Source organism: Triturus cristatus, chromosome 3_2, assembly GCF_964204655.1.
Source record: "Triturus cristatus chromosome 3_2, aTriCri1.1, whole genome shotgun sequence".
Taxonomy (NCBI): Eukaryota; Metazoa; Chordata; class Amphibia; order Caudata; family Salamandridae; genus Triturus; species Triturus cristatus.
The window spans coordinates 1,083,620,409-1,083,632,209 of NC_140584.1; the positions used below are offsets into that span (position 1 = coordinate 1,083,620,409).

General features: G+C 39.1%; 1 protein-coding gene across 2 annotated transcripts in view; it reads left to right on the top strand.

Annotated features, from left to right (window-relative positions):
- SUMF2 (sulfatase modifying factor 2) overlaps positions 1-11,555 on the top strand; it is a 257,671-nt gene extending 246,116 nt beyond the window's left edge. For both annotated transcript variants that reach the window (XM_085649834.1, XM_085649835.1), the window contains one exon: positions 10,949-11,555. In XM_085649834.1, coding sequence (XP_085505960.1) covers positions 10,949-11,045 — 97 coding nt within the window. In that variant the 3' untranslated portion in view covers positions 11,046-11,555. The remainder of the gene's footprint in view (positions 1-10,948) is intronic.
- Positions 11,556-11,801: the final 246 nt, after the last annotated feature.

The window sequence follows — 11,801 nt, forward strand, 5'->3', positions numbered from 1 at the left end:
ACGGAGGTGTGATTTGACGAAGTAAGTTTCTTTTCCTCAACAGGTTCTTCCGGACATTTCAAAGCACTATTTTTCTGTTTCTTTGAGCATCTGCCATCCATGTTATGGGCAGACACCGCTATATGCTTTGCTGGTAGTTCTCTTATTTTCTTCTTTGCTCACAGTTAACAACAATGCTCTGTATCTCTTTAGTGTATGACTAAAAGCCTCTCTACCCCGGCAGACCATGAGGCATAGTATTGCCATAGCATAAGAATGTTCCAGGAATGTTGGGAACATTACGTGTTTATATGATGTATGTCATGTGGTGTCTAGTTTTTTCACTAGTGTTTTTAAAGTTATATTTCTGCATCTAACTATGCTTTCTCACAAAGGAGCCGTCTGATGTGTTTTATTATACCATATTAGATTAAAGCACAGATTAATTATCTCTAAGGGCACCAACTATAGAGGAGTACATTGATCGGATTACCTCATTGGGTATGGACCTGCCCACCAGAGAGGTGGGCAGGCATTATGTGCTAACTTTTCATTCTGTTTTATTCCCTGAACAGATACTACGAGTCAAAGACTAAACCGTATGTATTTTGAATCGGGTGTTCACACATTAGGTGTGCATCCGCACTTTAATATAGGTTTTCACAAGGAGTGGCACGCATGGTGCTGGTCCCCTTGTGGTCCTGAAGCAGAGGTTTAGGGGATACCTCGAAACATGTCGACCGAATATTAGGGACTGTATACACATAATTGTTATATTTTTTCCCTACTATTTAACCCCCTTCTTATCCATACCAACTAGGAGCGAGAATAACATATTAGCTCACTAGCTAGGTATTTTTAACATCACTTTCACCACTCCGAACACTGCACTACACATTTCTTCACAAAAAAGTGCTCCTACCTAGTTCCGCATGTCGCAGCACGCCCCAGGCAGCAGCTGTGTAGGATGGCCCCAATGATGAAGCATGTCACATAGGGCAACCCTGGGTGAGTGAGGGGACTCAAGAAAATAATTTTATTTTCTTTGGACAGGGATCTTGTTTTTTTGCACATTCAGTGGAATCCCCATTCCCTTGGTTAGGTTATTTGGATCTGACATTTACAGATTTTTTTTTCGTGAACTACATGTACATTGGCGGGTGAACTAACCAGAATCTCCATCTCTTACCTCTCCCCCCCCCCCCTCCCCATTTTTTAAGATTGTACCGCCCTTATTGGTTACGGACAGAGATCCTTGCTGCCTCTTCAGGAGTAGAAAAAAGAGTAATATGTGAATGGAAGTGTGTAGGGGCCTCCCGGGGGTGCTACCTATTGGATCCTATCTTGGGTAATCCAACCTAGAACGATAAAGTGAAATAAAAAGGGGAGGCAGGAGAGCAAGGAGAAAATGCACAACAATGCTATAGTGTTTCTGGCGTAGATGTTCCTTAGCAACCAGAAGGTTCCACAGGTGGACCACCATGTCTGCCTGGTGCTGAACGGCCCACCAGACGTTACAGGTAAGTATGGCAAATATATCAAAATTGCCCATTATTGAGATGTAATATACTAGAATTCGCACCACATCAAATCAACACAGTTAAGGTAACAGGCCAACTTTGTGAACAACATGATAAAGTCATAATAATGCGGAGAGAAGATCTTTTTGGTGCACCACAGTAGCATAGACTCCCATTGAATTGATTGTGTGTTGCATACCACAATATACAAACAGAGAAAACAAGGTAGAGTGCCACCATCTCCACATGCCCTGTAAATGATGGTAAACTTGGGTGCTCATCAGCTTACTAACAAAATGATCGAGTGATGCATGGACGCCTACTCTTACCTCATCTGTATAGGGGAAATGCCCCCTGGGTAATGGCGAAAGGGGTACAGGACCGTCACAGACTGGGACAGGAGGTTAAGATCAAATCTGTCCCAGCGTGTCTGGGTTCAGTAGCACATAGGTGTTCGCGCAAAGTGATTACTGAACCCGAACAGTGACCCCTCCCCCCCCCCTGTTCGAGTATACTTTGTGTTGGAGCACGGGCACTGGGCCTTTTTTCGTTCCCAGTCCCCCCTTACATCCACCCACCCCTCTTCTGTTAAGAGGACAGAAAGGAGACCAGTACAGGAAAGTAGTAGTGAAGGCAAGTAAAGAAATGCAAGCAAGAGAGAGACACAAAAGGGGAAAGTGAAAAAGCAAGAACGGAACAAAGAAGATGATGAAAACAAACCAGGAAAGATGAGAGGAAGAAAGAGAAAAAAAGCTAGAAAGCATTAGATAGGAGATAAAGAAAGAAGGAAATAGCCCGCTAGAGAGAGGGAAAGAGAAAAAGGATAAAAAAAGAAAGGAATTTAAGTTTAGAAGCTCAAATAAAGGTAGTACAGAGAACAAGAAACCAATGATACAAATTATTTCATTATAAGAGAAAAAACATATCAAATGAGGGGTTTATGTACAGAAGAAAAGAAAGCTAGTTTACATTTTTAAGGGCATAAGGGAGAGGAAAGAAAGGGGGAAGGAAGGTATACATTCTAAAACTAATAAATTAAGAAATTGCATCTTATATCGGAATAAGAAAGATTAAAAACTAATCAAGCTAATATATATAGAAATTAAAAAAAAACAGTAAGAGGCGAAAATAACCGTTCAAGGAGGTTTGAAATTTTCAGCATTTAAACGAGCGTTATCAGTTAATACTAAATGATCTAAATAAGTGGTAAGGGGTAACCAAAAGAGATCTCTATTAAGCAAAGGTTTACAAGAGGAGGCAAAAGCAATATCAAGTCGATGCATATGACAGAGGCTATTCCACCAGTGTTGAATGGAGAGTTTTGTTAGTGTTTTCCAATTTAGAGTGATGTGTTGGAAAGCCAAAGCGAGCAGGAGGTAAAAAAGACCCTTTTTATCAGGGAGAAGGTTTATGGAATCAGAGAGACTTCCAGGGAAAAGTAGGGGGATAGAATAGGGGATAGAAATATTAAATAGTCGAGAAACATAGGACCAAACTTTCTCCCAAAAAGAGGAGAGTGAAGGGCAGAGGAAAAGAAGGTGAAGACCGGTATTAGGGGAACCCCAGGTCCAACAGTTTGTAGTAGTAGAGTGAGAGAATTTAGCAATAGAGGTGGGAGTGAGATAAAGCCTATGGTATAGAAAGAACATAGATTGAGTAAGAGAAGTGGAACGAGAGATTTTTAGGGAACGGGACCAAAGTTTGTCCCAAAAGGAAATGGACCATTCACATCCCAGGTCAGATTCCCATGCGAGTTCCAACTTGGTTTTCATACGCTCTGGATTAGGAGCTGAGAAATATTGATAAATAAGAGATGCTTTAGGAACTAAGAGAAGAAGTTTAAGAAGAGAATGAGAGGCAGGGGGAAGAGATGAGAATGGGAGAGAATAGAAAATATCAAGAATGACAGTCATTAGAACAGTAAATTTCTGTAGGAAGGAGCGGGGACATTGAACAGCGGTCAGAAACTGGGGAAATAAACACGGAGTTAGACCATCAAAAAGGTCTTTGACCCAGGTTATACCTCTTGATCTCCAAGAGTTCCAAACAATAGTTCTACCATTGATAGTAATGCGGGAGTTATGCCAAATAGGGGAATCTAAAAAGGATTCTTTAGAGATAGGATTGGGATGTAGCAAAGGTTTCAGTAGAGAACAAGTGTGTTTAAAAAAAGGGAGAAAAGTAAGAGGCGTTTTGGCAGAAAAGGCCAGGACTTCCTTTAAAGAGAACGGTAATGATAAGGCTCGCTCAATGGAGAGCCACAAGGGAGTGAAAGGGGAGAAGTCAGAAAGGAGCCATTTGGAGGCTTGTCGAAGACAAAGATTTATGATATAAGCGAAAATTAGGGAAATTTACACCACCATTATATTTGGTCCTACGAAGAGAAGAAAAAGATATCCTTGATTTTTTATTTTGCCAAAGAAATGTAGATAGACTGGAATCGATTTGTTTAAAATAGCAGGCAGGAATGTGAACAGGGAGCATGGAAAGAGTATAAATCAAAATAGGATTAATCATCATCTTGATTGAATCCAACTGACCCCACCATGAAAAAAAGAGGATTCCAAGAGGAAAGTAATTTGTCAATCCGAGACAGGATCGCAGACATATTTAATTTAATGGAAGAAGCGATAGAATTGGAGAACCATATACCTAGATATTTGATTTTAGAACTATTCAATGCAAACCCAGTGGAAGAAAAGGAATGAGGAAGACCAAATTTAGTGAGGAGGAGAATTTCTGTTTTGTCAGAATTAATTCTATAACCAGAAACAAGGGAAAAAGAAGCAAATTCTTGTAATAAGGGAGGAATGGATTTGTCAGGATCGGAAATAGAGTAGGATGTCATCTGCGTAATCAGAGAGTTTTAAATGTTGCTCACCGTATGAAAAACCAGAGATGGAAGCATTGTTGCGGATTGAGGAAAGAAAAGGTTCAAGAGCAAGAACAAAAAGAAGAGGGGATAGAGGACATCCCTGACGGACCCCACGCTGGAGGTGAAAATAAGACGAGATACGACTGTTAACTAATACTGAAGCTCTGGGGGCTGAGTATAACAAAGATATAAGAGAAATAAATTTGGGACCAAAGCCATGCCATTTCAAGGATGCAAATAAAAACATGCACTGGCATAGCCAATAGGTCTCGCCTTTGGGAACTTATAAGTGTTTAGCCATGCAACAGTTGCATAACTAAATACTTATAAGGTCCCAAAAGCGAGACCTATTGGCTATGCCAAGCGGCCGTGAAAGTAAATCGCGGTAAAGCGCGGCGCGCGTGCCCGCGCACATGCACTGTAGCTCTAGGCTGGTCTGGTAGCACTTTTTGGAGCCCTCTCAATAAGTCTCGCCAGACCAGCGCATGCGCTGGGTCAGGCAAGACCTAATGACCAATCCACTCTATCAAATGCTTTTTCAGCGTCAACAGATATGGCCGCTAAAGATGTGGAGAGAGAGGGGACTTTGTTTAAAACATTAAGAAAAAGACAAGAATTATCAGAGGTCAACCTGCTTTTGACAAAACCATATTGCTCTTTACCAACTAAATGAGGTAAAAGAGGATCTAAACATAAAGCAAGTGTCTTGGCAAAAAATTTGTAATCAACATTAACCAGAGAAGTCGGTCTATAATTTTTGCAAAACATAGGATCTCGTCCTTTATGAATCAGGCAAATTGTGGCTTCTTGAAAAGTACCTTCTGTTTTTTCCAGAGAGAAAAAAGGAATGAAAAAGGTTTAACAGCTTAGGAAGGAGTAAGTTAGAAAAATGTAGGTAACATTCAACTGAAAAGCCATCAGGGCCAGGTGTTTCCCTTTCTTTAGAACAGACAAAGCAGAGGAGAGTTCATTAAGGGTGAGGTCAACCTCAAGACCAGAAAGATTAAGATGAGACTTGGATAAGGATGGTAATTTATCAAGATCAGATTGAATGAGAGAACTAGAGGGAGGGGACTCCGGGGTGTACAAATCTTCATAGAACAGTTTAAATTCATTAAGGATGTCCCTTATGAAGAAGAGTGCCATCCGCAGAATAAACAGTCAATTAATGTACGATCTTTACGGGATTTAAGGTAATTTGCTAGAAGTTTTCCAACTTTATTACGACCACCATAATAGCGAGCGCTACTACAGAGAAGTATGGAAGACGCATTGTCAGTCGAAGTTTTGTTGAATGCCAATTTAGCGCGAATCAGGGCTGGAAGAACTGCGTTATCCGATGAGGAATAAAATTTATGCTCTAAAGCTTTGATGTGGGCCAGGGTAGCTTTATGTTGCTGGAGAAAATGTTTCTTCTTTCTTGAGACAAAGTCTATAATGAAATCTCCTGCAGTAGCTTTAAAGGAGTCCCAAATTATGTAAGGGGTGGAAGTAGAAACGTTATTAATGTCAAAAAATTTATTAGCAAAGGTGGTGAAAGAAGAGGAGAAAAGAGGGACGTGGTGGAAGTAGATCAAGGTCAGTTATGATTGGGGAATGGTCAGAAATAACGATAGGTTCAATAGAAGAGGATAATACGTTTTGAGATAAAGATTGAGAAAGAAAGATATAGTCTAAACGAGAGAGAGAATTGTGAGGGGGAGAGAAGAAAGAGAAGTCAAGGGAATCTGGGTGAGTGAGCCTCCAAGAGTCAACAAGCTGTGTTTGGGAGATGGTATCCAAAAATTGTTTGAGATCTATGGGGTGTAAAGCGTGTTTGTGATTGGCGATCAAGAAAGGGGTCAACAACTTGGTTACAGTCACCTCTTAAAATGAAATTTTTATCTCTAAATTGAATACATTTTTGTGAGATCATAGGCCAAAAGGAGCAATCAGGATGAGTGGGACCATAAACATTAAAAAGAGATATTATTAATTAACAGCTTAGCTAACAGCCATCTACCTTCTGTATCATTTTCTTGCGATATAATTTTACAATTTAGTTTCTTATGACATAGAATTATTACACCATTTTTCTTATTAGAAGTGGGAGAGACTAAAACTGATCCTACCCAGCTTCTCTTCAATTTCAAAGCCTCGGTTTCTGTTAGATGGGTCTCTTGCAGAAAAACCAGGTCAGGGTTATAAGAGGCAAGATGTGATAGAATTCTCTGTCTCTTAATAGGGTTAATGAAACCTTTCACATTCCGAGAAATAACTCTGAATGTAAAACCATCAAGAATACATAAACTAAAACAATAAAAACAAAACGTACAATATTAACCCCTTGTGTGCCACGCCCTTTCCCCGCCCTGTGCCGGCCGTTGCATTAGCGGGCGGGGTTTATGACGAGCTGGACTCGTCATGGGCACAACGCAACCGCGGCCCATGACGAGTCCAGCTCGTCATGGGCACAGAAGGGGTTAACAGAGATGCAATAAATACTGTAAACAAACTTACAATCCAAATACAAGTACAACATTAGAGAAAAGGAGGGAAAGGGAAGGAAAAAGTAAGACGGGAAAGAAGGACCAAAAAAGGAGAGGATTGAAAAATGAGACAATAAGAGAAGACAGTACATGACAACCTTTAATGCAATAAAGGAATGTAGATTGAGAAAAATAGAGTGGATGACGACTGTGATACGTACCTTTTAGGGGAAGACAAAAGAAGACGTGCGGGGAGTGGTGACACAAGGAAGATGGCATAACTAACCTGGGAGGTAGAGTCACAGCAGGGAACATATTCGATAAACAAAAAGAAAGGAATTTAAATGTAGTGATTTTCTCAGTTAGGCCTGTTTGCATGAAGTCATTGAATCAGCAGTTGTTCAGAGTAGTTTTTAGAGAGGTGTATAAACCGTGTGTGCAACAGCATGTATTTTTACAGGTCTCTTATTACACAGCATCTGCACACTTGTTTATTTAACGCAACAGTGGGCTGAATGCTCCTCATGCACCGCCAGCCTGGCCTCACAGACCTCGACTGACAGTGTTTTTAAGGGCAGCATAGGCAGGTAGGCTGTTCTAGACATTGCAAAGAACCCCAAAACTGCATCGTGTGTCCTGCATCGTGTGCCTTTGATGAAATAAACAGTAGAGTTCATGATTCTAACATTAGCATAAGATCGAACAAATGTAGTATTTGTGTCGTAATAACTAGGGGAAACTTCTTTTCCCCAAGAAGAACATTGCTGCCTGGCTCAGGTTTGCAAAACAGTATGTAAATGAACCACCAGACTTCTGTAACAGAGTCATCGGGACAGATGAGACAAAGTGGAGTTGTTTGACTGTAATGCAAAACAATGTTTGAAAACCAGACCCTCCATATCTTAATAAGAACTTCACACTGTCAAGCAACATGAGCACAGAAGCATGGAGGCGAAGGAGTGACTGGAGTTTTTCATTTGCAGCTGCACGTCTTGGTTGCCTCAGTCATTGAAGGCACCATGAATTCTGTGGACTATTTGTCCAACAGCTAAAGATAAACTGAAAGTCAATTAAGCAACCGTCATCATTAAGTGTTCAAGAAATATGCGGGTTCAGTAGTAAGCAGGCCCCAGGACAACAGTGGGGAAAGATTCAACTGACAGTTGGAGCCAAGAAACCTCGGTATGTTGACACATATCCTGAGCAGGAACATGTAATTTTGCAAACAATTCATTACTTCAAAGATTAAATCCATGCACTTTATGCAAAATAAAAGGTGCACGTATTCTCTTGTTGACGATTGTGAATAAACAAATATTGTGGAAAGAATTGTGGGGAATTTAGCTTCTGGACAAAAGAATAGTGAGTATAAGAGCCAGCAGGCTCTCCATCTCAGTTGAAGGTAGTAAATAAGCATAACATTTTTGTTTTTCTCAGCCAACTAAATAAATGGCATACTATGTACACAGTGTGTTGAAGACATGGTTGTTATTTTTTGTGATGCTTATACTTGCATGTATGGGAAGGAGCACCAATCCAAGATGTCTGTTTCTTTAATCAGACAATACCATGCAGGTCTTTGTCCCTGCAACCATGGATGGGGTCTTTGTCCCTGCAACCATGGATGGGGATGAGGAAATAAAATAGATTTTTCAGCAGTAAGAGCGGTGAGGTTTTGTTTTGGTGTGCAGTTGCATCTTGCAAGAACTAATATGCTAAGGAGATGGAAGAATTCTAGAAAGTCGGCACCCACATTAAAAGCAACACAAGTAAAGTAAGAAACAAATACGTACTTCAGCTATGTAAATACACTAAAGCAGTGGGTCTTAACTTTTTGGCTTCAGTGGGGTTTGGGTCCACCCCAAACTTCATCATTATTGGAATCCGGTGACACCCACTGAATCTTTATTGGAATTCTGGGAACCACACCAAGTCAGTAGGACTTGAATTACAGAACAAGCATTCATCAAATAGAAATACAAATTATGAAATATTTTGTCTAATTCACAAGTATATAAACAAACTAATAATTAATAGGAATGTCGGAGCATTTCAAATTTCAATTGAGGCCACTCATTGTCCATGCCATATACTGTTTGAGACACTTGCACTATTCCCACAAATCAATCTGGGGATCCTACCTTAATTTTTTGTCTCCGATTTCAAATTCCTTCAATTCACTGAACATTTTTCAATTGTATATGGGCTTCTTTATTTATATATACTTTATTAGTCTGTTAATATTTAATTTTCTAAGCAGTTGTGGACCATCTGAGTAGGATTCGCGGACCCCCAGGGGTCCCCGGACCACATGTTAAAAATCACTGCACAATATTATTCAGCAAGTCTAATTTGTGAATGAAAACATTTGTTGGGTATTTTTATGTAGCCAATTTTTTTTTTCTGATTTCAAATAATTTTCTCAGATTTTTTCATAAGAAAAAACACAGCATTACTACATATTTCGTAGTGTGTACAAAAATGAAACATTTAGCGCAATCCACAGCTGGAAAAAACATTAAGCTTATCAATAGGAAAAACAAGAAAAATTATCTCCATCAACATACCAGAGACGTAAAACAAAGTGCCAGCTGATAACAAATATTGTACACTAATAGGTAAACATCGAATAAACCTCAAAATAAAGAAGAGAAGGAAGAAAAAACCAAATACTAAGAAAGAAGTTACTAGTACTAAAAAAAGAAAAAAAGAAGTTAATGTGGATCAGAGCAATAATAGAATCTGCACATACTTCAGGTATTTATAATATCTAAATACATGTTATTAAAGAAAAAAGTCCTGTAAACCAAAATTTACTAGGTTACTACATCCAGGAGTCCAATCAGAATATTATGCATCTTCGGAAATTGATTATGGTTAGGAGAATATGTAAAAAGAGTCTCATACAGAAAAATAGCGACTATATGTTCATGGTGGTTAATGCGTGGAAAAATAAATATCTAGAGTATCCCACATGTATCTGGTAGACGGTTTCCAGGGAGAGTTTTGAAGAGCAATATTATCTGCGCCCCAGAGGTGAATAGTCCAATTCATCCATCCTTTGTATGCAATTCTTTGCAAAAAAATATTTTCTGAATAATAAGACCTGGCAAGTGTTGGATTTACACACTTTAGATGAAAGTAAGCGTTTGTTTTCTCTTGAAATGTTTTGCTTTTAGATCGGGAAGCCTGTCTTTCACCAAGTTTTCTGTGTTCACCAAGGAAACCCTCCCTATGATATGGAATAAACACACCTATCAGCATGCCTGTGAGACAGAAACTCTCCTTTCAGCTGATCTCAGATAGGATTTACACAGTGTCAAAGCAATTGTCGAAGAGGGCTTACTCATAGAACTAGTGTGTAAAGGGACAGGGCATGCCTAAAGTCTACTCTGTTTTTTTTTCTTTAGTGGATCTGCCTAAAGTTTTAATAGTGCCATTAACTTCTACCCTTTATTGATGCTTATCAATCATTGAGCTGGACATTGTTCCTGAAAGTAGGTCCTTAACAAATTGATTCACTATGACCTCCTACAACATGTTTTTGATCTGATTTCAACTTATGATATGTAACTCCTTATGGGACAAAATATGAGGTTGGGAGTTGTGACTAGATTGAATTTCCTGTTTAGTCTTCTATGTTTTTAAAAAAATCATTTTTTGTGTATTTTTGTGTGTTCTAAAATACCCAAAATAAGGGAGGGGTGTTGTTTGTTTAGACATTTTGTTGAATATTCTGTATGTGTGCATCTTAATACACACGAGGGGCTTGTGTGTATGATACTGTAGTAAGGTTTTGGCCCTATCCATAACCTGTTTTAGCAAAACTGGGATTGAGTGGACAAGACAAATAATCGCCCCCTTTCCATAATTCTATAGTACCCCGTGTGTTTTAAAGGCACTGTTCTAGTATACTGTATAGCCATGTGCAGTCCCCCAACTGGGCACTTCACTAATGTTTGTCGCATGTGTCTACAAATGATGGTTGTACTGCAGTCTTTCTGATTCTCACAGAAAGGCAGAGGGCCTTTCTGATGTACGTCTTTGCTTTCCTTGAGAAGGTGGTTGGACTTGCGATTTCATTAGTATTTTTCTTTTTGTTCCAGAATGGGAAACACACCGGATTCAGCATCTGATAACTTGAGTTTTCGTTGTGCTGTCAGTACCAGCAAGCCGAAGGGTGGATCAAAAACTGATCTATGAGAGAAACTTGTGATCAACTTTTTTGATTAACTACATTAGCTATCTTGCTCATGTTTGTTTCTCCTGTGGAGATAAACAATTGAATGGAAAGTATTTTATTTAGTTACTATTGTCTTAAATTTAGTAAAGTCAATGGGGAACTTTGCTTGTTTATCTATGTGCCATGGTTAGCAATTGTTAAGAAAGGTGCGTGGAATTTTTCAGTGCCACACATTCATTATTCTTCAATGTCTGCTTTACCTTACACTAATCTTTAATTTAACGTTTTATAAAAATTTCCCATTTTGCCTTTCCTATCTCATATTTGACTTTTTAAAACTAAGAAGCATGCAACATTTATTGACAGACCAAATAACTGATCCAATCATAAATATTCATAAAAATATATGGATTGAATGTGCGGATAACATGTCATAAAAACAAACCGTTGTTACAGAAATTAAATATTTTCCATTCCGATTATTGTTTTACTCAATGCATAATTTCCCTATTAAAAAGTATTTGTATCGATCCTGTTTTCACGGGTCTTATTACAAACTCTTTAGTAAGCATGTTTAGTTTGGTTTAGTTAGATTGCACTTCACTTTGGAATTGTCTTTAAACCCCAACACAAAGAAGCAACGTCACAGCAGTGGAGGAGCGCAGTGAAAAGTAGCATTTTTTGTTGGTGAAAAATAAGATGATGATCACCTTAGGCCACATCCTCTCTCCTAAATTGGAACTAACGGCTATAGCGGCCGACTTCAAAGCTGGGAA